Genomic DNA, 25,533 nt, shown 5'->3' on the forward strand with positions numbered 1-25,533 from the left:
CAGGCTGCCCAGAGAAGCTGTGGCTGCCCCCTCCCTGGAAGGGTTCAAGGCCGGGTTGGACGGGGCTTTGGGCAACCTGGGCTAGTGGAAGGTGTCCCTGCCTGTGGCAGGGGGGTTGAAACTAGATGATCTTTAAAGTCCCTTCCAACCCAAACCACTCTGTCAGTCTGTGATCCTATGATTAAAGCATGGGACAAAAAGAATTATTTAATTGCCCCAGACATCTCTGTTACAAGACCAAGTAATAAACCAGAGAATTACAATTGTTCATTTGTGACCCCAAATTCAGCCTGGTTTGTGTTACTCTGACCTAGAAGAAAGATTTGTGGTTCTGGAGTGTGAAATATCCCTGTCGCAGGGCAGGACCCCTTGTGCAGCAGCACTGCTTGCGTTCAGGTCTTGGTGCCGGGCTGGGCTGGGCGTCAGCACCACGACCTTGAGGTTGGTAAAAATGAGAAGCAAATCCTCCCATCAGGCAAACGTGGCATACGTGTGCCCAAGAGCCTCGATCTTTATTTTGTCTCAGGAGATAAAGGGGAACCGAAGGCAAGAAGAAAAGTGAGATGCTTTGGTACAGATGATGATGGGTTGCTCCTTTATATCATGTACACACAGAATAAATTTAAAGCACTATATTCTCACTGCATCCTTTTGTGTTTCTTACCACTTTTCTGTAACCCCTACTTACAGAGTTTTACTTGCCATTGATTTACATTCCGTTTTCCCATGTGTGGTGGGGAGGAAGAGAATATTTTCCCACCCTCTCCCAGTGGCACAGAAACTGGAGCTGGGAGTTTCAGGAAGCCGGAAAACCCAGCAAGCAGCAGCCTGAAGGATAGTGTGAAATTTTTGTGATGTGCTTAAAGAAGAGCAGAAACCTCTCAACCGTTTTGGTGCATTAACAAAGGAAAATGGGAGAATAATGCAGAAGGGACAGAAGCATAGGGAAAACATTTTTTTTGAGTGTTTGAGAAAACACATGATGTATCTTATGATGATTAAAGTCTTATGTTCCAACAGTTGTTCAGGTTGTTGCTAAACAGTCAGTACCAAAAATAGACACAGCTGGATCCAGTCTACCTGAAATTTTTGATCTGGAGGTTTTCCAAGAGCTGAGTAAGATGATGCCTCTGCCATTAGTGTTGATTTCCAATAAGTTTCTGCAGATCTGACGGGCATCAGGAGCTTAGGAGTAGCACAGTTTTGATTTTTTAAAGAAAGAGAGAGGGAATGAGCTTGTAATTATTGACTGATTAACCTGACCTTGCTTCTGGGCAAAATAATGGAGTATTTGAAGTGGAATTCAACTGAGAGAATTCAAGGAGGGTAAGACATATAATGTGCTTCAGTATTGTAAAAATAGATCTAAGCATCTTTGCTTGGTAGCTCTGCCCCTGGGTGACCCCAGCAGGGCTGGGTTAGCTTTGCTCCCCTGGGCCCCAGCACTGTGCCCCGCAGCCGCCCTGGAGCCCCCCGGGGTTCGCGTGTGGCCCCGAGCGGGACGGGAGCGCGAGCCAAGGGACAGGGCACTGCGTGGGGAAGGGACAGGGCGCTCCTGGTGGTGGTTAATGCCACCAGGGAGCTGATGGGGGATGGACTGAGAAGCTTGGAGGAGAGCCACAGGGAGGACGGGGTGCTGGCAAGAAAATGGGGGAGGCTGTGGAAAGGGAAGGCGCGGTTTAATTGCTTCCAGAGAGCTGGGCACCCCGAAACCTCGCACGTGATGCTGTGAAACAGCCAGGGCTGGAGATCTTGACAAATGGGCACATTTGCAGCCGGTGGGTGTGGCCATCCAAAGCTGTTCATTCACATAATTTTTGCTGTCTCAGTTGGGTGTCCCTCATGGTGGCAGCTCTGTCACGGGCCAGGGTGAGTCCCCAGGGCCACTGGGGGCAGCCGCCTGCCCTGGGCCAGGCAGTGCCTGCCTGATCCGTCCTGTGCAAAACCGGTGTGCTTGCCTTGGGCCCGTTGCCTGCTTTGAGCTGCATGGTATCAGGACCTCACTGGTGTGCAAACAGAGCTATGCTCTTCCGCTGGCATTGTAGCTCAGGATATATTGCTGAAAAATTGTTCAAAAGTTCTCCAAAATTCACAGAATCACTCAGGTTGGAAAAGCCCCTCGGGATCACTGAGTCCAACCCTCAGCCCGACTCTACAAGGTTCTCCCCTACCCCACATCCCCCACAGCTCATCCAAACGGCCCTTAAACACCCCCAGGGGTGGGGACTCCCCCCCTCCCTGGGCAGCCTGTTCCACTCTCTGACCACTCCTTCTGGGGAAAATATTTTCCTAATGTCTAAACCTCCCCTGTTGCAGTTTCAAGCCGTTCCCTCTTGTTCTGTCACCAGTTGCTTGTGAGCAGAGCCCAGCCCCAGCCTCTCTGCAATGTCCTGTCAGGAGCTGTAGAGAGTGACGAGGTCTCCCCTCAGCCTCCTCCTCCTCACACTGAACTGAGCCTGCTGCAGGCAGGGTGGGCAGCAGATCTTGGGAGCCATGTCACTGCACGATTTGAATCCGAGTTCATGCAATGTCCAGGCAGGGTTGATCACCATCTGCAAACTGTTGTTTTAGTGTGACTAATTGGAAAAAAAATGAAATCCCAACACTTTCTTTGGAAAAAAGAGAAATGGGAAGGAGGCACTGCGCTGCACCATCTCTGTCTCCTCCACATTTTTGCACATGGTCATCACCAAACCAAATGCTTTGCTGTGAGCTTTGAACCCATTGTTTGCACTGCTGGATTATAGCAACCAACAAGCATGGCTGGAGGAGAAGCAGCTAATGCACAGCACAGCTCTCCCTTTATCCTGAGATTTGCCTCGCAGGGGGGCTTTCCAGCTCTGACAGCAGCCCAGAGTGGCAGGAGCAGTCAGAGGAGGACGGCTGTGGGATGAGAACAACCCAGTGGGTGGCTCAGCCATTGACTGGCTCAGTGACGGGATGTGAAGGGCTCTGCCTGCTGGGCCCGTGGCTGCCCTTTCCCTGCAGGCCCAGCTGCTGGTGCCAAACTCCCAGTGTCTGCCCAGTGCACTCGGACTCTGTGCTCTCAGCGCCTTTGCCTGGACTGGCAGCCTACGAGGAGTGTGCTGGGTTTCCAGGATGTGTGAAACATGTTCCATCCCCGCTAACAGTATTTCATAAGTTCAGTCCCACTGATGCTACTGGTAACGCGCTTTTAATTATCTAAAAATATGTAATAGAAGCATCAGTTAAACATCTTACCTGCTTCCTTTTTCAGTGACTTAAAAAGTCAAAAGCTACAATTTTAATCTGTTGCAGATCACCTCCAAACACAGCTGGAGGGTACAGACGAGGCATTTTGGGGAGCATCTTTAGTCCCAGGGGATCCATAAGAGGTTTTGAGACTCTTCTGTCCATCATCTCTGTTCTGCTCCTGTGTAAAAGTCTCGTGACATTTTGCACTGATGTTGAATCCCAGCAGTGTCTCTCCTTGCTGCATCTCAAGCAGGATTTGTCCCTCCTGGTGCACTGGAAGTTAAAAATCCCAGGGCTGCCCACCCCTCATGATGTTAGCGGATGTCTCCCGTGCCCTCACTCCACTGGGTCCTGTTCTGCCACTCGGCATCACCTAGAGCTCCTTGTGTTGCTTCTGTGTGGAAGAGATAATCCCAGCTCTGCTCAGGGCAGTGGTCACACCGCTCTCCCCTGCCCACCCCTCTGCATACCCCCCCCCATTCTGTCATACCTGCTGCAAATGGTTGTATTGGTCAGAGTTGAAAAAACGCTAAAAAATTAGGAAAGGGTTGAGTCAGCGTCTTGAAAACAAAGTGTCTTTTTTTAATCTTCTTGTTTTACTTAGCTTGAATAAGTAAGTTGCAGTGTAAGACTCAGCTCCATTTCCAAGAAGGAACATCAGCCTTTGGGAACTGAAGGACTGCATGGAGATCACGGATGCCCCAATCTCTTTTGGCAAATGGGGCTTCAGCTGGAAAGTCCTTCTTTGCAGAGCTGCTCTCCCTCCCTCCCTCCCTCCCTCCCTCCCTCCCTCCCTCCCTCCCTCCCTCCCTCCCTCCCTCCAGTGTATCACTGCACCACTCAGCTCAGTGTCATCTGCAAACTTGGTGAGGATGTGTCTTGATTTAAGCCCAGAGGGCGCAACTGATCACCATGCAGCCACTCACTCACCCCTTTCCCTGCAAGAATGGGAAGGAGAAAATAAAGCAAAAGGCTCAGGGATCGGGACAAGGACAGGGAGGGGTGTCTCACCCATTATGGTCACAGGCAAAAGACAGGCTCGACTGAGGAAGAAAAAAACCCATCAATTTAATTTGACCACCACCACTAATTTACCAATCAAACAGAGTAGGACAGTGAGAAATAAAACCACATCATAAAGACTCCTTCTCCCCACCCCTCCCTTCTTCCCAGGCTCAGTTTTGCTCCTTATTTCTCTCCTTCCTCCCCCCGAGCAGCATGGGAGGACAGGGAATGGGGGTTGTGGTCACCCGTTGTTTCTGCTGCTCCTTCCTCCTTGGGGAGGACTCCTCACACTCTTACTCTGCTCCAGCCTGGGCTCCCTCCCACAGGGGACAGTCCTCCATGAACTTTTCCCACGTGGGTCCTTCCCAGGGGCTGCAGCTCTTCCTGAACTGCTACAGCGTGGGTCCCCGCCTTCAGGTGCAGGCCCCCAGCAACAGACTGCTCCAGCACAGGCCGCCCTCAGAGTCCCGGCCTTCTCCAGGCACAGCCCCTGCTCCGCTGTGGGGTCCTCCACGGGCTGCAGGTGGCATCTGCTCCCCCCGTGCCCTCCGTGGGCGCAGGGCACAGCCTGCCCTCTCCCCACGGGCTGCAGGGGGGTCTCTGCACTGGTGCATCTCCTCCTCCTTTCTCCCTCTGACCTCAAATCATCTTTTCACACAGGTGTCCTTCTCATACATCCTCCTCATCAGTCCCAGCTCTCTCCCAGGTTCCCTTTTTTAAATACATTATCACAGAGGTGCAGCCACCGTCACTAATTGGCCTGGCCTTGGCCAGAGGGTCCGACTTGGAGCCAGGGGAGCTTGGAGAAGCTTCTCACAGGGGCCACCACTGCAGCCCTCTCCCCCGGTACCAAAAACCCCGCCACTCGAACCCAGACCCAACACAGGGTGCTCTCCATCCCATTGTCTGTGTTGTTGATGAAGATAGGAAATAGTGTTGGGCCCAGTATGGACCCTTGGGAGACACCACTTGTTACTGGTTTCCACTTGCACTTTGGGCCATTGACTGCAGCAGTTTGGATGTGGTCATCCAGCCAATTCCTTACCCATCTACAGTCTGTCCATCAAGTGTGTGTCTCTACAAATAAGAGGCAGTAAGTTGTGGGGGACCATATGAAAGCCCTGACAGATGACAGCTCTTCCCTCCTCCACTGATGCAGTCACTCCAGTGTTCAAGACCACCATCTTAGTGAGGCATGATTTGCCCTTGGTAAAGCCGTGTTGGCTGTCCCTCATCACCCCCCTGTCATCCGTGTCTTGACATGTCTTCCAGGAGGATCTGCTCCATGATCTTACTGGTTGTGGAGGTGGGGGCTGACTGGCCAGTAGTGCCCAGCTTGTGGCTGGAACAGCCTTTCCAGCTAACCTCCTCCCTCTTTTTTTTAAAAACAAGTTTCATTTTTATTACTATAAGGCCATGAAACACTATGGAAAGTGTTTCCACGAACTCCATAGATCCCTAGGAGGGATTTATTATGGCTTGCTTGCAGAGACCAGATGCAGCATGGGGCTGCCAGGTCTGTGCTTCCTCTTGGCATTTGCCTTTAAAAAATACCCTACATTTTGTAAATGTAAGTGCCAAAATAAACAGGCACATGGGTAATCTGTGGTAATCTGACAGGTAATCTGTGAGAGACAGAAGAAAAGTTTTAAGGCAAGAAAGGTTTATTATTTTAAATTTCCTTGGAGGAGTTGTGGTCAGGATCTTCTTTAATTTTTTTAGTGAAAGAGGTAACTCTTTGCTAAAAAGATCCTTCTTCCCAGCTCTATCAGGTAACTCAGTTATTACTTAGTTTGAAATTGTACTCTTCTTGATTACGTTGTTTGGTTGTTGTCAGTAAAGAATTGCAGGGCACAAAGAGGTGAAGGCTTATTAATCCAAATAATGAGTGAGAGAGCTTTGACAGCTGAGAATCGACCTGTCTGTGCAGTCGGCGTCCCAGTGATGCTGGTCGTGCTGTGGCAGGCGCGTGTCAGTCACCTGCAGTTGCCTGTGAAGGGTGGGGGTCTGGTGCCTGCTGCTGCCGCCACCCTCCTGCTCACCCTGGGCCCTCTGGAGGCTTTTTCCCTCCTTTCCTGGTACTGGGGAACAGGAATGCTGAGCGTTGGGCTGCCAGTGAGCCCCCCAGCCCTGAGGAGCACCCCACGTGGCAGCTCTGGGCGCCAGTTCCTCATGTGGGTCCCCTTCCCTGTTGCGTGGGGGATGCTTTTGGGATCTTGGAGAGCTGTGGGGAAGGGCAGCACAGGGGAGTTGTTTTTAGCTCTTTCCCAAGCAGCTGAGGCTGTGCTGGAGCTGAGTGGTATTACCAGCCTGGGCTGGGCATTGGCCCTCTGTGAGGCAAGTGCCCCATTTGCTGTTGGCAGAGGGAGCTCCTGCTGCTGCTTGCACCTCTGCCTGCACCCCTGCCTGCATCCCTACCTGCATCCCTGCCTCCCCAGTGCTGCCTGGGGTCCCCTCCAGGGGCAGGTACGAGCAGGCCCTGGGGCTCAGGGGCACAAGGCTCGACCTCGAGTCAAAGCCTCCTCTCCCCTCCCAGTGGGGACTGGGGACAGAGCCCCACGGTGCTGGTGGCCGTGGGGACATCCCTGCTCCCCTGCTGCCCTTGGGGCCAGCTGCAGGATGCGGGGAGCCTGGCCTGGCCTCTCAAACACCGTGCCTTGCCCTCAGCACTGCTCTGCTCGCCGGGGTGACGCTGGCCGTAGCGGCAGCAGTGTTGTGGTACTTTGGCTTCCTGTTGCTGAATGTTACTCACCGTGAACGGATAAATAGATTTGAGTGAGTCACTTAAATAGACACCATGGATGTGAAAATAATTGTCTGGGAAGCCTGTGCCTGCCAGGTCGCCAAGTAATCCTCACACGTCCTGTGACTCAAAGCCAGCCAGAAGGAGTGTTTTCTCCCTGCTGCTCAGTTGGAAATACTTGAAGGGAAGGCAGCCCGGCTGCCTGTGTGCCATGCCCCTCCATCCATCCATGTAGTCCTGTCCCCTTCCTGAGCAGTCAGCTCGGGGGGATGCTCACCCGTGCTCTGCACTTGCCGTGTGTGCCTCAGCGATAGCATCACGGCAGCATATCCCTCAGCCCAGATTCGCAGGGAGAAGGAGAAGTATGTAGCAGCAAGTTACGTGAAATTGTTCTGTCGAATCGAAGGTGGAGATGAGTGGGAAGGGGCCTTCGAGGTCCCTGATCCAAGTACCCTCCAGCATTAGCTCAGGTTGCTCAAGTGTTCACCCAGTCACATGCTGACTATCCTTAAGGATGGATGTCTCACAGCGTTCCCAAGTCCAGTGTTTGACTGCCTTCATGATGACATTTTGTTTTCTAATTTGAATTTTGCTTGTCCCAGCTTGGTCCATCACTGCTTGTCCTGTCCTTGTGCACTCCAAGCTGCAACAGGAAGCTGAAGGTCCCCTCCAAGGACCAGCAGGTCTGGCTCCAGCTCCTCTTCACCCTCCTGCTAGGTAGCCATAGGCAGCAGTAGGAACCTCCTTTGCTTTCCACATCTCAGTCAAAGAAGCCCAGCTCCCAGCCTGTCCCCGCGCTCGTGGCAGCCTGCTGTCCCCTGGCACTCCTGCTTCTTTGCTTCTCCATCCGCTGGCCACAGCCCACCTGGGTGCAGGGAGTTACTCGCCCAGACTGGTTTGTTTCTTCATTAAATACAAGTTCTTTCAAGAATGGGGAAAAAATAAATAATTAGTCACTTGAATGAGAACTCAGTCTTAAAATGTCCTCTTCCTTTTCCAGCATTTGTGCTTGTTCTCTAGCAAAGGTATAACTGTACCCCTTCTCCTCGTGAGGCTGCCGTGTTGGCTTGCTCAGAACTACCTGGAGCCTGGGGTGAAGGTATTCTCAGATGTGTTCATTTTCCCTTTTTCCCAATAGTGCTGAAGTTCTTAACTCTGAGACAAACGTGTACAATTGTCGATAGGATGTGACCTTCCCCCAGCACATTCCCATCATCATGATTTCCTAATTATGCCCATGACTGGCAGCTGGGAGCATACAGCATCACAGCTACTGCAGCCATTGAAATGACTCAGTTAATGTGCCTAGAGTCTATTAAATTTTTATTTAATTAAGTAAGTCTTGATCTCATCAAAATCAAGAGGGATCATTAGGGTGGCAACATTTCCAAGAAATCATATTTGAATGGCAGGTGGTTCGTACTGTCTTTAGTATCTGGATCTTGAGATATTGCAGTGTGCTGGACTCACTGCTGAGTTTTGGGGTTGGCTGATCCCACAGTCAGGGCACGTTTAAGTCCGTGACCAGCCAGCTGGGCTGCCACAAGCCCACTGGTGAGCACAAGGCGTTTCATACCACCCAGCCTTTTTGCAGGTATGCAGCATGAAGGGCTGTGCAGGCAGAGTACAGCTGGGTACCTCTGTGCTGGGCACAGGTGCTCTGCCCCCCACTCTACCCCTCCTGCTGGGCTCTGTGGGGTTCAGCAGTTTCTGAAGCTCAAGGTGGCAAGGGGCATAACTGCATTGTCAGCTCCTTCAAGGACACTGGTTTCTGGGAGAGGAACCTGGTTATGATCACAGACTGACAGAATGGTTTGGGTTGGAAGGGACTTTAAAGATGATCCAGTCCCACCCCCCTGTCCCAGGCAGGGACACCTTCCACTAGCCCAGTTTGCCCAAAGCCCCGTCCAACCTGGCCTTGAACCCTTCCAGGGAGGGGGCAGCCACAGCTTCTCTGGGCAGCCTGTGCCAGGGCCTCACCACCCTCACAGGGAAGAAATTCTTCCTCAGATCTCATCTAAATCTGCCCTTGTTCAGTTTAGAACTGTGCTGGGGACCCCCGAGCTGGCTGCAGTGCTCCAGGGGTCTGAGGAGAGTGGGGCAGAGGGGAGCATCCCCTCCCTCGGCCTGCTGGCCCCGCTGCTGGGGACGCAGCCCAGGAGACACTTGGCTTTCTGGGCTGGGAGCGCACATTGCCGGCTCATGTCCCATTTGTCACCCACCAGCATTCCCCAGTCCTTCTCCACAGGGCTGCTCTCCATCCATCCACCCCTCCCTCCATCAAGGAGCTCTGCTCCAATACAGGTTTGCCGAGCACGGCTTGTGGCTTGGAGATGCTGGTGCAGTGCAGAGATGAGTCCTACAAGACCCGAGTGCCTGGTGATGGTGCAGTGGTTGTGCTGTCAGTGGTGGTGAACTCAGAGCCAGGTCCTGGTGCTTGCGCTGGGATCAAGGGCAGATTGCCCTGGGCCAGAGCCCATCTGTCAGGCAGGGCCTGGACTTCCCCAGCTGATTCACTTCTTTCGAGTGTGGAATGTGCTGTAGTCTCCTCCTCTCTCGAGTCGAGTCAATAGTCTTGGCCAAGAGGCTCCTGTGAAAGCCCTCGCAGTCTTGGAGAGGCGGCCCTGGGGAGATGCTGAGCTTCACCGATGGGAGCTGCGTGTCAGCCAGGCTCTTCTCCCAGTGGGAGCCGTGTGCAGGTCGCACAGGCACACGTGGGGTGCCTGTGGGGACAGGGAGGAAGGGACTTGCTTGTACTTGCTTTTATTTGGAATTCCCGTGCCCCTGCCTGTTGGAACACGAGGGCTGCTCTACACCCTCCCACCACTGCTGGGCTGCGCAGTCACTCCTGAGCTGTGGGCTGTGGGACTGGGGGCGGGTTTCTGATCACTTCAGCCCCTACTTTTCTACCAAAAGCAACAAATTCAGGGTGGGGAGTGAACACACACACTGGCTGTTAGTGAGGGGGTGCCAGTGAAAGAAATGACCTTTTGTAATGCCCTGGGGAGGGCTGGCCAGCGTGGCAGGGGCTTGGGGAGATCAGCCCTTAGAGACCAGGAGGGCTTTGGTGTCCAGCAGTGGTTCTCTCAGCCACAAGATCCAGTACTGTGGACTGTGTGTCCTTTCCCTCCTGCTTTCTGCAGAGTGCTGGGTACGGGCAGGTTCGGGCTGTGCAGGCAGAGGGTCCCTCAGAAAAGCTCCCCAGCTCCCTGCTTGCCCGACCAGCAGCAGGGCTACTTGCAGGCTCAGGACTCTGAGGAGAGTCCAGCGGGGTGCGGGGGGTGCAGGTGCTCCCCCCTGGAGCGGGGAGTGCTCACAGCTCTGCTCTCCACATGCTCTGGGGCTGGGCAGCAGACATTAGCAGTGTCTCCAATGCATCCATGTTTGCTCTTTTTTTTTTTTCTACCCAGAAACGAAGGAGGAGCTGGAAGAGCTGATGGCTGACATAAAGAAGACGGCGAACAAAGTGCGCTCCAAGCTAAAGAGTGAGTATTTGCCTGTGAGGCTGCTGTGGAGCTCTGCCCGCTGTGCGTCTGCCCTGAATCCCCTGACAGTGGGTACCGTGGCTCCCATCCTGGGCTGGGGGTGCAGCCGGGCCCTGCCCCATGCCCCCACACTCAGGACTTCCCGCTTGTCCCCAGTGACCAGAAATGCTGTGGGGCCCTGGCCAGCATCTCAACCCTGTGCTGTCAGCAGCTGGTGTTTGACTCAGGTCCGGACAGTTCTGGGGTGGTTTGCTGTGGGTGGGAAAGGGCAGGTCACAGGTACCTAGCCTGGCCCCATCTGTGTCCTCTGGCAACCTGAGGTGGCATGGGGAGGGGAGCAGAGCTGAGGGAGGGGACAGCCGGAAGTGGCATCTGCTGTTGCTTTGCAGGGATCACCTGAGAATGGGCATCATCGTCCCTCCCCGGAGCATCCTCTAGCTGCTTTTATTTGCCTTTTGTGAATTTGCCCCCTTGTGCCCCCTTGTTCCCAGGACGGAGGTGAGGGAGCGGGGCCGTGGGCACAGTGTGGGCCGTGAGCAAGTCCTATGCCACCAGCCCTCACAGGCTTTGGGCTCTCCCGGTGAGCCCCGGCTCTGAGCAAACCCGTGACATGGCCAAAGGTTGGTGTGCCAGGGCTGAGTAGTTAAAGAGGTGCTGTGGTGGGACTTGCGAGCCTTTTCTTGGGCAAGCCTGGGCACAAGGAGCCTAGGCAGGTGCAGCACCAAGGGGTCCCCCCTGGAGAGCCCCGGTCTCTCTTGCCCGTGTGGCTCTGGCCAGGCTGGGTGGTGCTGCCTGCTCTCGGCGGTGTCCTGGCACCAGGCTGCTGCCCACTGCCCCCGCCCTGCGGGTGGGGGGGAAGAAAGGGGCCACTGGGGAAGGTCATCCTGTCTCGTAGCACGGCCCGTTGTCGTGGCATGCCTCTGTCTTGGGCAGCGCAGGGATAGCGTGGCCAGCGCGACCACCAAGTCCACCACTGGAAGAGTCAATTCCACCACTGGAGAGTGAGAACAGACTGTCAGTCTGCTGGTGGCTGGGGTTGTGCTGGAGTGCTTGGATAAGCCCAAAAGCCCAAGATGGGACCCCAGGTGATTCAGGGGGTCAGTGAGGACAGCAGCATTTTGAGGCAGGAGGCAGGTCACCTCAGAGTTGCCTGCTGTGGTCTTGGACATCAGCCTGGGATTTGGTTGAGGTTGTTGCAGAAGGCCTGGCTGTGCCTGAAAGGGTGGGAGAGGAGCTGGTGTTTCCCCCACGACAGCAGTGTTCTCCCTAATCCCAGGGTTTTGTGGGAGCCCGGCAATCCTGGGGTACTTGGGTATGGCTGGAGCTGTTTGTCACCACTGGCATGGCCATGTCCCACTTGTATGTCAGAAGGGGACATGTGCCCCCCCATCCCCTTGCTGCCCTCTGTCCCCTGGCACATGATCTCAGCTGGATGCAGGGAGGAGATCTGGGGCCAACCTATCTGTTCCACAGACCAGGGGATCCCTCCCCGCGGGCCAGAGCCCCCCCAGCCATACTGGGATCCCTGGTGTCCAGGTGGGTTTAGCCTGTGCAAAACAAAAATCCTCTTCCATAGGTGTTTTATTCTGTGTTTTTTAAGGGGCTTTGAGAGCCCAAAGGCTTGCAGAACATGTTCCAATTGCTGTTTTCTTCTTCCAGAAAAGACTCACTGATACTGCATTTACCTGGAGCAACAGATGATTAGTCCTTGTGCTTAGTCCCAGATCGCCTCATGGCCAGCACGATCCATGAAAGAAAACAGTTAGCACTGATCAAAAACACCATCTGCTGACAACGAATTGACTTCTTTAGGACAGACATTGCTCATGCAGTGGCTAATTCTAATTACCAGCTTCTTGGGAAAATGTGATTTTATTAATTATGGTAAATGCACAATGTTTGCCAATACTGTTCCTTGGGAACAGTTTATGACAAGTGTGCAGGACGACCAATGGCTGATGAAACGTGTCGGGCAGGCAGCAGGCAGAGCGTTGGCAGGCAGGGTGGTGCACAGGAGAGGTGCTGTGGCCGTCTGACTGAGTGGGACGGGACCTGTCAGATCGGCTCTAGATAGCAGGGGGGAATAGGCGGGGGTGCAGAACTTGTGCTGGTGCCCCCCAGCACTCCCTCGGAGCAGGCCGTGCTGTGGGACCCCCCATGAGCACTGCACAGGGCTCCCAGCCCTGCAGCCCCCCTTGCAGCACTGCTGCTCTCTGCGGGCTGGGACGGGGGGGCCGCGCGGGCTGAACAGCGCGCAGCAGAAGCGGGGCTGCCTGCCACGGTGGTGCTGGGGCCTGTGCTCTGCCCCGCCACGCTGGGGCGATGGGGAGCCACCGGGCAGCTCCAGGGATGGGGAGCCCCTGCTGCAGGAGGAGCCTGCCTGTGCTGGGCTCGTGGGCCTGCTCCAGCGCGGAGGGTGTGGGATGGGGTCCTCAGCCAGGCTGGAGGCGTGCCACTGGCTCACACCTGGTCCATGTGGGGATGGGTGTCTCTGCACACCGAGCCAGCCTGCCGGCTGATGGGAGCTTTCTTCCAGGCTTTGTAAGTCCCTGAATTTAAGTTTTTAAACTAGCATGTCCTGAGCTGGCTTTGAGGAGCAGATTTGCACTGCCATGCTCTGTGCCAGACCTGCCCTGTCAACCCCACGCCCTCTCCCTGCCCACACCACAGTGGGATGCTGAGCAGGGCAGCCCTCCCCCCTGCTGTGGTTTATGGTCTCTGGGCAAGTGAGGAGTTTATCTCACTTAGTCACACTGCTGGGCATAATTAAAAGAGCAAATCTCTGCTTTGCTGTGGATCAGCAAGATGAAGCGCACTCTCACCAGCCTGGTGGGTCCTCCCTGTGCAAGGCCAGACAGCTGGCAGACCTACTATTTTTAGGGTCCCCGGAGGAGTCTTGAGCTTTGGTATTTTGCAGAGACATTTTAACTCTGGGTTTCCTCCTCCTGCCAAGCAGGGGGAGAACAGCACTCCATTTTGTTTGAATACCAGAAAGCGCAGAGATCAGACCTGAACATCGCATCAATTTTGTATTGAAATCCTCGCTTACCAGCTTGGGGGTGACGGGTGCTGCCCTCGACAGCATCACGTCTTGGCCGGTGGCCAGGCACTGAGTGCTCTGCAGTAATAAAACAGGGCTTTGCTGCCAGCCCAGGCTAAATTGCTGGCTAGTCAGGAGCCAGGGACTGCTCAGTGCCAGATGCTCTTCGATTCACAGGCTTCAGTCTTTTCCCATCTCTTTGCCAAACAATCCTTTTTTCTTCTCTAAACAGTGCGAAATAATCTGTGTCCTTCTACCCCAACCAGGTATTGAGCAGAGTATTGAACAAGAGGAAGGACTGAACAGGTCATCTGCTGACCTGCGGATAAGGAAAACTCAGGTGAGTCTCTGCCTGTGGCACTGGGGAGGGAAGGACTGGAGGCGGCTGGAGGGGTCTCGGGGGGGATGGGAGGAGAGGGCTGTGCTTGGCTTAGAGCAGTCAAGTTCTGGTGTGCAAATACCGGGCAGAGGAATGCACCACATTTCTGAAGAGATCAGCAAAAGGGCCAGTGTGAAGGACCCGTGACCTCAGTAGAAGCTGAGGGAGCTGCGGAGGGGAGGGCAGCGCGTGTCGGCCTCATCCTCGTGGGCCAGTCGGGGCGAACAGAGGGGTGGGTTTCTGTACATCCATGTTAAGCATCACTAAAGGTGATCCTGACTGGAGCAAAAATACCCTCTGAAGCGCCAGCTTTGGGCGGAGAATGTTTGCCTGCAGTGTCTTCAGAAACCTGAAGTCTCTGTGTGTTTCTGCAGTGCCTGGAAGGATGCTTTAGCAGCTCATAAATGAGAACAAGGCTTAACTGATGCAGCTGCGTAACTCACCTCACATTTCACTTAATCGAAGAAGGCAGGTGTTTTTTCAGAGAGCACTGTGCAGGCCTGCAGCCTTCTGGAAATGTTTCTCCCTGTTGGGGCTGTGGTTGCCCCTCCACCAGACATTGATACGGCATCCAGGAAACGTTAAACTTGTGAAGGGCTGACATAACTCTTCCTCTTGTTCCCATGAAACCACCAATAACTAGCACCTTCTTTTGATGGGCTTCGTAGCAGGGTTATCCAGGAGTAGAGGCAGAGATGGGGTGTGTCTCCCTCTCCTCCACCTGGGTGGTCCCAAGGTTGTGTTGTGCTCAGCTGTGATAAGGGTCGTGCTGCTCCTGCTTCTGTCTGCAGCTGAGATGGGGTGTTGGCTCTGCAAGAGGTGAAGGTTGGGGGACATGGGGCTTGTCCATGGATCCAACAGCATGTGCTATAAACTGGAGGTCACCGACCCTGCCTTGAGCCAGAAGTTGGGCTGCATGACCTCCTGGAGTCCTTTCCATCCTGATTTACCCAACAGTTCTGAGTAACTCCCCTCCCATCCCTCTGAAATCAAGAAGTAGCTTAGAAATATTTGATGAGAAAAGTGTTGGGAGTGTCTTGTAGAGAGGCTTTTCTCTCTGAGGGACAGCTGATTGCAGCAGGAAGGTCTGATTGCTGCAGACATCCCTGCTGGGCACTGCTCGGGTCCTGGCCTGAGGCAGCTGGAAGACGAGGACAGGTCACAGACATCTCTCTGACGTCTGTGGTGCGTGCTAGTGGGAAGACTTTGAGAACACCAACAGAGAGAACACAGTCAATGAGGTTGTGAAAAGGCCAACGACTTGGCAGAAAGTGCCAAAAGAAAATTTCCTTGGGGAAGCAGGCAGGCACGACCCAGGAAGGCAGCACAGAGCGTCAGGAGAAAGGATATGGAGGGGAGCTGAGGGCAGGGGAGACGACTGAGCCTCGTACACCCCTCATTCAGCCTGGGAATCTTCACAGGTTTTAGGTTAACCCAGAAGCATTTGACTGCTGATGATCTGAGGTCTTGTGGGACAAGGTTATCCATGGTCTCCAGCTGCTTTTGAGACCAGGGCTTGAATTCCTAAGTAAGAGGCACTTTGTGAAAACAGGACATGCTTTTACTGATCTTCCAAAGTCAGAGCTATGCAGTTGTCTGGGACATGTGCAAGACTTGGTGCTGGCTGGAGCTGCCATACTCTTCCCACACCGTGCACGGAGGGTGGGCAACACCTGATACTGCACCCACAAATGTGTCCTTAACTCCAAGTTTTAGAGGAAAGTGGATCCAAAAAGGTCAATTTGTGCTGGGTTGGTATCTTGTGTTGTGTGACCGTGGCATTTTTTTACTCAGTCTGTCCATTGTCAGCTATGGCCTGAGCTCCCAAAGCTGAACTAGTTTAGCTTGATGAAATGGCTCTAGACCGGGAAGATCACTCATCCCAGAGAAAGTGTTACACAGCAAACGAGTATTTCATTTAGAGGGGGTAAATTTGGCCATAGTACTCAGTAAGGGGCTGAAAATGTGGGTTAATTCTCATGGGGAAGTGATGGAGAAATAACATGTTTTATGGCTTCAGATCCTCCACTTGCCAGAAGGAGAGTCAGAGGCTTGATTGCATGAACTGTTTGATGAGAGCTTCCTCGTCATTTGTGTGTCACCCTCGATGGAGCAGCTCCCTCCAAGGCCTTTCTAAAGAGGCGTTGTGTCTGCTGTGCGTTGCGGCTTTGTGGTGTGGCCCTGGGCCGTGGTGGTGGTGGGGAGTGGCCCATGGTGGGGGGGGGTTGCTGCTGCATTGGGGGCACCAGGTGATGCTCCAGCAGACCCACCCAGACTGAGGGTGCGTGAGCCTGTCCCTGGTGGACAAGGGCCCACGGACAGTTGTGTGCCCAAGCCATGGTCAACTCGTGGGTGCTGCTGCACCCTGCCCCGGGATCTGGCTTTAGCCCCCTCCACAACTGCCTGGACTCTAAAGCTCATGTACTGGCTGAAAGAGTCACTTCTCTCCTGCAAACCACCGTGTGTCAGGCTGTGGTGGGGGTCTTGCTGGGAGGGGGGATCACTCCCGGGTGACCCCAGGTGCCTGCTCAGCTCGCAGGTCGCCTTGTCTCCAAATTCCCACACATGGTTTGTGGTTTTCTGGACTCTGTACTCTGCAGTGTTCATTTGCTTGGTCCTTGCTGCAGAGGTCTTGTTGAAATGTGTATGCCTTGGGAAATGTCACAAGCATTTCTTTGTCCTCTCACTTGGTCCTGCAGAAGCGGTGAGTGTGGGGAGCACTGCTCATGAGCAGGCAGCGTTCCGTCCCGTTTGTCTCCTGTAGGGAGAGATAAGAAAGAGTTAGATAAATCTAAGGGAAGTGTATGCATGGAAGCAGCAGAGGGAATGGCAGAAGAAGGGATACAAGACTGGTGTGGGTTGACGGCATCAAGATGCCAGCATGGATAAATGCAACTTCTGAGGGGCTTAGGGTGGAAAAGCACTGGGCAGCTTACTCCAGGGCAGGAGGCAAGAGGACCTCTGAAGGTCCCATGCAATTTAAATCATTCCATAATTGTGTCAGCTGTGCTGCCTAATGACGCTGTGGCAGGACAGGTCAGTGGGCTAGGGTGAGTGTTGCTGGCAGCTCCTGGTGAGCATAGAAGGAGCATCCCAAACCACTCTGTGGCCACCAGTAACAAAGGGCCCAGGAGATGAGGGGGACCTGTAGGATGTGTCACACACAAGCGCTGCTGACCCTACGTCTGGTGGCACATGTGAGTCTGGGGCACAAGAAAATGAATCCAGGAGGGAGTGAAACCAGCTTTATTTAAAATTGATTTTTATTGAATAGATCACCTTCCTGTTCAGTGCAGCCTGGTGCTGAGCATTGCCAGCTCAGGTGCAGCACTCTGGTGCTGAGCTTCTTTGGTTCATGTCTATTCTGTGAGTAGCGTTGAGTGTCCCAGCTCGGCCGTGGCCTTGTGTGGTGATTGCTCAGCCAGGCTGGAGACGCTCCCTGGCGGGGGTCACACTGTGGTGTGAGGGGCTGTGCCGAGGTCATGCCTGCTGGGTCCTGCGGGATGGCCGCAGGGCTGGTGCAGGGTGTGAGCCTGTCACGGGTGTCTCATCATGGCAGCCTCTTAACATCAGCCTTCTCTGGGCGAAGCTTTGCCTTCTGCTCCACCATGCAGGGTTGCTGTGTAGTTTTAGCTGTGGGTTGGCCAATCTTGTGGTGATCCTTTGGTGAGAGAGCGCCCAGCGAGATGTGGTCATTGCTCCAGCAGTGGGATCTGTCTCTGCGCTGCCGCAGGGTGAGCTGCAGTGCCCTGTCCTTGTTGGTCACACTGGAGGGTGTGGACGAAATGAGGTGTCTCAGAGCAGAGAAGCAAGGCCTTGTTCAGCAGTGAAGATTGTGTTTTAGCAAACTATTACACTGATAAAGGCAACGGGAGCTGCTCTCGCAGGGGGTTTATGCATAAATAGAGCTCAGTTAAAATCCTACTTTCTCTAAGTGCTCTGCAGTGAAGCCAGAGGAGTTCTGGCATTTATAGTTTATTTCCTTTTCAGTCTGGGAAACCACTGGCATAGTCTGCTCTCCCGTGCTGCAGTCATTGCCAGATCGATACAGCGGTGACGTTAACTGATCACCTCCGCAGAGGCAGCTTCCAGCCCGGAGCCCAGCACCCTGCGGCCCTGCAGAGCGGCCGGGGGCTCTAGTGGCTGAGCCTGAGCCAGCAGGAACAGTCCTCTGCAGAACTGAAGCAAGAGAAAGTCTTGTCTCTAGAGCAGGTGGGAAGGAGAGTTGCTGGGGCATAGTGAAGCCAAAGCAGAGGATGGTGCAACAGCACACAGCTGGTTCTGCCATCCCTGCTGGAGGGACCCTGGCATGGGCAGAGCTCTGCTCCAGCTGGGCAGTCTCGGGGAGTGAGCAGATCTCTTCCCAGAAAAAACCTTGTCCTTTGCCACTCTGGAAGCCATGCTGCATGCTGACAGCAGTGCTGTGGAACCCCGGCAGGCTCCCTGCTCTGCACTGCTCTGCACTGTGCCCTCGGGAGCCATCCGCCATCCCCAAGGCAGGTGCTGGGCGGCCATGGAAGGGAAGGGGAGAGCAGGGATCTGGCAGTCGAGGGAGGCTGTATCGGCTCTGCTGTGCTCGTGTTCCCCAGGCAAAGGCATAACTTCTGCAGTGTCCAGGGAAACTAGAGGTGGCCACAGATTTTGTGTAGCCCAGGGCTGTGAATTTGAGTGGGGTTTAGATTTGCTCCGTGTTGATGCGCTGGGGTTCAGACATCATCCTGGCACATGGGAGAGCAGGATTCAGGGCTCTGATCCACCATAGAGCAGTGGAATGGTTTGGGTTGGAAGAGACTTTAAAGATCATCTAGTTCCAACCCCCCTGCCCCAGGCAGGGACACCTTCCACTAGCCCAGGTTGCCCAAAGCCCCGTCCAACCTGGCCTTGAGCCCTTCCAGGGAGGGGGCAGCCACAGCTGCTCTGGGCAACCTGTGCCACCCTCATCATAAAGTATTTCTTCCCTGTGATGTTCAACCTGAACCTACTGTCTTTCAGATTAAAACTGTCACCTGTTTTTCCTGTCACTGTAGGTCTTGGTCAAGTCATATTCTTCTTCTAAGCCGCTTTTATATGTTGAGCACCCGCTGTCATGTCTTCCCAGAGCTGTCTCTTCTCCAGGTTGCACAACTCCAACTCTCTCAGCCATGGACGACTCAGTCAAGGAAGTGGGAGATTTTCTGTAATTTGAACATTTCTTAGCATTTCTCCAGGCTCTGCAGGTAACTGGGGAGCGGAGCTCCCTGGGGCAGCAGCTTGGAGCCCCTGCACTGGGAGGCTGAGGTGGGTGATGTACCACGCTGCTCTGCTTTGGGGCTTTGGCTTCCGACCGGGATGGTCTCCAGCTCTGGGCTCCCGCAGCTGTTCCTCTTCTGCAGGATGCTGACCCCATGCTGGACCCTGCGCCCAGCTCGCGTGCGCAGGGTGGCGGTGAGCTGGGTGCAGGGCGCTGCTGTCCCCGGGTTGTGCTGCCGGCATTGCCTGTCACCGTGTGCAGCAGGTAAGAGGAGCTGACAGCTCTGGCAGGGCTGCCAGGCAGTGCTGCTGGGCTGCATGTGGCTGACGGGTGAGCTGTACTGATGAGACTGTTGTATCTGTCACCTGGGGAACAGGGTGGGTGAGTTTAAGGTAGTTTTTTGTCTGGCACCTACCATTAGTGTGAAAAAGTCTGTGGCCCTGGCTTGCGTTGGTTTTGCCCCGGTACCCACCAGCAGTGGCTGGTGTGGTTTTGAATGTTTGGTGCTGTGGAACAGATCCTTGGCAGGGGCACCACATTGAAATAGAGCAACTGCAGCTGGCATGGGCTGTGTTTGTGGCACGGGTGTCCTCCTTGGACTCTCAGCCATCCAGGGATGAGCAGTGGCCCAACTATAAATTTGGCATCCAGGTTTGTTCCCTGTCATGGGATCACAGCAGACGGGTGAGAGGGGAGGACAGGAGATGCCAGCCCCTGCCGCAGAGCAGCGCTAGCTGCAGCAGGGTGCTCGTGGCCTTGGGTGTTGTCAGTATCAAGAAGGATGGAGATGCCGTGGGCATCAGTCTGTGGGTCCTCTGGGCTCCAGTCCTGTGTTTGACCACCCTTATGATGACTTTTTCCCACTTAATATTTAACTGGAATTCCCTGTGTCCAAGCTTGGTGCATCACCTCTTGTCCTGCCCCGTGCACCCAGGAGGTCTGGCCTCAGCTTCTCTCCATTCCTCCACTGGGTTGTTGCAGGCAGCAGTAGGGTCCCCTAAGCTTTGTCACCTTCAGCTGGCCAAACCCTGCCCATCCTCATCTGTCCTGTGCTCCAGCCCAGACCCCCTTGGTGGCCTCATCTAGCTTCACTCCCACACATGGTGTTTTCAGGAGCCCCAGGCAGAACGCAGTGCTCTAAGGACTAGGTGGAAGTGAATAATGCCTGTCCTTGCCCCAGTGGTCGTCCTCCTGCTCACTCGGCCCACAGTTGAGTTTTGCTTTTGCTGCTGACTCCTGGGCAGCCTGGTGCCTGTGAGGATGCTGGGAGGTGGCCCCCAGCCCATCCTGCAACACACTCCCAACACTGGACTCTGCATTTGCCTCTGAGCTTCATGGGGTTCCTGTCAGCCCCTTTCTCAGGCTGTTGAGGTCCCTCTGAACACCAGCCTGTCTTCGAGTGCTCCCTAGTTTGGTGTCTTCTGCAAACCCACGGCAAGAACATTCCACTCCGCCATCCCAGGTTACTGGTGAAGATGTTTGATGGTATTTTGAGACTCAGCATCACTCACTGAGGAGTTACCATTAGGAACTGGCCACCAGTTGTATCGCTGATCCCAACCTGACAGTCCAGACAATTCTCCACCAACCTTATCCAACCTGTGTCTAATCAAAATAGCTGTAAGAATACTGTGGGAGTCTATGTCAAAGGCCTTAAACACAGGATATGCACCATTCCCTGCTCTCCTTACCTTTGCAGCTGAAATCACATCAGACAAGTCTGTCAGGATGGCACAGCACGATTTGGCACCAGTAGATCCACGCTGGCTGTTTCCAGTTGCCTTCTTGTCCTTCTGGAATGATTTACTCAGTGACCTTCCCAGTGGCTGAGGGGAGGCTGAGGGGTTCCTCAGATCCTCCTCCCAGAAGATGTCTGGTGTTTGTCATTTTTTGCCTGTCCTCTGGAACCACCCACCATCACCGCTGTCTTTGGAAGCTGATGGAGAAGCCCTTTGCATTGGCCAGCTCCAGCAGCAGGCTTGGATGCATCCTGCCTGGTCCCATGGACTTGGGTATTTCTAGTTGACTTCAGCATGCCCAAAGCCCACATCCCTCTCCATGGAGTGTTTTGTGCCACTGGCCTCTGCTCTGAGGACACCAGGTGGCCAAGGACAGACCTTACCAGTGGTCACCAAGACAAGAGGAGAAATGGAAACCTTAGCCTTTGCCGTGTCCTTGGTCACTAGAGCTCCTGCCCACTGAGCAGTGGCACCACAGCTTCCTCAGCCTTCCTTAAGCTCTCTGGTAGTTGGGGCAACCCGTCCTGCTGTCCTGCACACCCTGCACACCGCTCGGGCTGAGCTCTGCCTCTCCCAGCTCTTCCCTGGGTGCCTGGGCAATGTGTCTGTGCTCCCCCTGAGCCCATCCCCCCTCCCCCCTCCCTTCCCAAATTTGCGTGTGGGATTTGGGATGGCTTGAACTGGAGAGCTGATTTAGAGATGCCTGGTACTTTAAGTGTGGTCCTTGCGCAGGTATTTCTGCAACAGGGGCTTCATTGGTTTGCATGGACTTTGCTTTGAGCAAATCACCGAGTAGAAGGAGGAATGAGGAGCCGATTGCCTGGCCTGTTAACATGTTGTAAATTAGGAGTAACTGTGCATTAAGATTATGCACTTTTATTCTGGCTTTGCTGTTGTCATCTCCAGCCAGAAGAGCCTCATCAGATCTGGAGCTTTCATAGGAATGGCTTTGTCTTATGTGGGCAGCTGGCTGGGCTGTGTTGAAGCCAACAAGGCAGGGGGGCTCGTGTGAGCAGGTGTCCCAGGGCATTGGGCAGGGCTGCTCCTCCAGCCGCGGTCCTGGGGCTGCTGATGGCGCTGGCCTCTTCCATAGGAGCACGAGTCTGTCCCTCCGTGGCTGTCCCAGGCTCCACGAGCCCATGGCAAACTGGTCCCAGGGGCAGCCTCGCTCTTCATCTGCTTATGCACTGAGGAAAAGCTGTTTTCATGTTCTGAATCCATTACATTAAAACCACTCTGTTCCCGTTTCCCAGCAGCAGATAGAATAAATCACTCTGCCTCAGCCAGCTCACCAGCAGCAGAAGGGTACAGGGGCTTTGGAGCTGAAGCTCCCAAGGGCATCCCCAGCCCAAAATCATTACCAGTGATTCAGGTTCCCAGATGTCTCAGCAGTATTTTCTATGTTTCTTTAAGTATCACATTTAGAGTTCATAATAGAGCAAAAGCTGCTATTTACATTCTTTCAAATGTCAGTACTTTCTGTCCTGTTACTCAGAACAGCTTTCGCTCTGGTTGCCTTTGGGCTTGGTTCCTCTGCCAGTGCAGTGGAAATGTTCACCTCACTTGGACTGGTCCAAACCCTGAAACAAACCTAGCAGTGGGAGCTCAGGGGTGGGATCTCAGCTCCCCCCCCCACGACCCAGATGGGCTCAAGAGGAAGGCTGGCACCCCCCGGGCTCCCCCATGGGATGAGCACTTTCCCTTCATTGGAAATGCTGCAGGCCAAGGTCCCAGGTTTCAGTGTGTGCTTCCCGGGGTTTCAGAGTTCCCTGTGCACACCCAGAGGGGTATCAGCTCCTTGGAAATCCAGCTTGGTGTTCAGCAAACGGGGCTGCTTTCCCCACATCTGGGGAGAAGAGTTGCTGGCCCCAGGTTAAGCAATTTCCTGACTTTAGTTAATACTTTCTGTTTAATAATTTTATTTCAAATGCAAAGTACATTTTGATATGCTTTTTATTTACTCTGGATATTCAGGTAGTTTTATTTTAATGACTGAAAGCCATTAAAAATGCTTTTTCCAGATCATTTTGCATGAAACTCTTTGTTTCTTCAAAAATCAAATGCATTTTGTAGACATGTGGGATGCCTGTGGGAACATAAAATAACAATCTGACAAAATAAACACTAAGTTAAGTAACTTCTTAAGTAAAAGAGGTATGGAGTGGTATACTGATTATCAGAAAGGGGTTGTCGTTCAACACCCGGGCTATATTTGGCTGCAGACCAACATATGTTGATACTTTTCAGCTGAATGAGAATGAACTGGATTTTAGGAAAACAAAGTTGAAGAGGCAGGAGAAGAGTTGCTTGGATGGCACATTGTGTCTTTGCCAGGTTTCAAGCCTTGATGCTCAGGAGCTGCTCTGCCCTTGCTCTGAGCCAGGCACCTCTTGAGCAGTGGCTGCCCCTGTGGCAGGTGAAGCTGCCCGTGGGTTTTCATGTGAGGTTTGCCAGCAGAGGTGGAACAAGATGAGCAGAGTCTGAGGCTCTGCCATAAATACTGAGCTGCTGCTTGCTGAGAATAGCAAACACAAGTGTATCTTCAAGATGTCTCCAGTGCCATCTCCTGGAGGCGGGGGTGTGTTGGCTGGGGCTGCTCTGGCTGTACCAACACCCCGTAGGACTGTCTGAGCACCAGTGTGCACCTGGGAGATGCTGTGTTGCACCGGTCCCCCCCTGTGTAGAGGCGTTGAGAGCTGGTTTGGCTCATGGGTGCTGGGTACAGCCCTTTGGTTCAGCTCCTTGTGAGCCATAACTCTCTTGAGGGTGAGCTCATGCCCTGCTGGTAGCCCTCAAAGTCCCAGAGGGAACACTCATTGGGAGTTTCTTCATTGTGTCAATCTCTCAGTATCTTCTTTTCGGTTTGTTCTGAGTATTCTCTTTTACAGAATCACAGAATCATCTGGGTTGGAAAACACCTTGTAGCTCCTCCAGCCCAGCCATGACCCTCACCCTGACCGTTCCCAACTCCACCAGATCCCTCAGCGCTGGCTCAGCCCGACTCTTCAACCCCTCCAGGGATCCCGGGGACTCCCCCCTGCCCTGGGCAGCCCATTCCAACGCCCAACAGCCCCTTCTGCACAGAAATCCTTCCTCAGAGCCAGCCTGACCCTGCCCTGGGCAGCTTGAGGCCATTCCCTCGGGGCCTGGCGCTGGGGCCTTGGCTCCAGAGACTCATCCCCCCTCTCTGCCCCCTCCTGGCAGGGAGTTGCAGAGGGCCAGGAGGTCTCCCCTCAGCCTCCTCTGCTCCAGACTGAACCCCCCCAGTTCCCCCAGCCGCTCCCCAGCAGACCTGTGCTCCAGACCCTGCCCCAGCTCCGTTGCCCTTCTCTGGCCACGCTCGAGTGTCCCTTTTCCTATCCCTTTTCCATCACCTCCTCTCCTTTCACCTTTCACCATTTCTCCATCTCTCCCTTATCCCTGGACTGGGCTGTCAGAGCAGTCCATGGGCTGAGGTTGGGGTGATACAACCTTCTTCCCCCGCAGCAATACCATCAGCTGGGCCCAGCTTGTGGGTGGGTGCATGGTGCGTGGAAGAGTGATGCTGGGTGCCCTGCCAGGGTGTGTGAGAAGTGGCTGAAGTCCCGTCAGTCATGTGCTGTTGGTTTGGGAAGAAGTCTGCAAGTGTTTCTTGCTTGACACGGTATTGGATTTGGTTTTGCTTGAGACATGTGCACTAGATTTTTCTTCTCTGGGAGGGAAAGGGAGGCCTTCAGCCCTATGGAGAAGGACTGGGGGATGCTGGTGGGTGACAAATGGGACATGAGCCGGCAACGTGCGGTCGCAGCCCAGAAAGCCGAGTGTCTCCTGGGCTGCGTCCCCAGCAGCGGGGCCAGCAGGCCGAGGGAGGGGATGCTCCCCTCTGCCCCGCTCTCCTCAGACCCCTGGAGCACTGCGGCCAGCTCGGGGTCCCCAGCACAGGGCAGCGGTTCTAAACTGACCGAGGGTGGGGTTAGGCTGGACACAGGGAAGAAATGTTGTACCCTGAGGGTGGGGAGGCCCTGGCACAGGCTGCCCAGAGAAGCTGTGGCTGCCCCCTCCCTGGAAGGGTTCGAGGCCAGGTTGGACGGGGCTTTGGGCAACCTGGGCTAGTGGAAGGTGTCCCTGCCCGGGGCAGGGGCGTGGGAACACATCATCTTTGAAGGCCCCTTCTAACCTAAACTGTTCTGTGAGTCCATGATTCTGTGAAACTCAGTTTCTGGCCTGCTGGGGAAAGGGCTCATTGGAGAGAGATAAGTGTTTGGATGAAGGATACACACGATGCTCTGTCCTGACCTTCCTGAACATCATCAGGGCTGTTTGCTGTGCTCAGCCTGGCAGCTGGGTCAGGCAGCAAGTCAGGGCCCAGGGTGGGTGCTCATGCAGGCGTGGGCTTCTGCCCCAGAGGCAGAGCCAGCACTGTGAGGGTCAGTGTGTTCAGCAAGACCCTGGTCAGGTGGAATTCCAAGTTTTTCTGGCTCATTTCCTGGAGGATGGAAAGCAGCCTGGTGAGGTGAGCATGCTCTGCATGCGGAGACTGACAGCCCTACCGCACCACAGCCCTGGGCTGGCAGCTCTGCAGGCAGCCGCTCAGTTTGGGGCAGGCAGTTGTCCCCCACATCCCTGTGGGGCTGGTGCTCTGGGGAGCCCTCCACCATGGGCAGGAAAAGTGGGACCATGCTTCCAGAGCGAGGGCAATTCCCCTGTATGTGCCCTG

General features: G+C 54.3%; 1 protein-coding gene across 2 annotated transcripts in view; it reads left to right on the forward strand.

Moving 5' to 3' along the window:
• STX1A (syntaxin 1A) overlaps positions 1-25,533 on the forward strand; it is an 88,166-nt gene that overhangs the window by 50,038 nt on the left and 12,595 nt on the right. For both annotated transcript variants that reach the window (XM_074923107.1, XM_074923108.1), the window contains exons 4-5: positions 10,375-10,449; positions 13,756-13,829. In XM_074923107.1, coding sequence (XP_074779208.1) covers positions 10,375-10,449; positions 13,756-13,829 — 149 coding nt within the window. The remainder of the gene's footprint in view (positions 1-10,374; positions 10,450-13,755; positions 13,830-25,533) is intronic.

This window comes from Athene noctua, chromosome 19, assembly GCF_965140245.1.
Source record: "Athene noctua chromosome 19, bAthNoc1.hap1.1, whole genome shotgun sequence".
In the NCBI taxonomy this organism is placed as follows: Eukaryota; Metazoa; Chordata; class Aves; order Strigiformes; family Strigidae; genus Athene; species Athene noctua.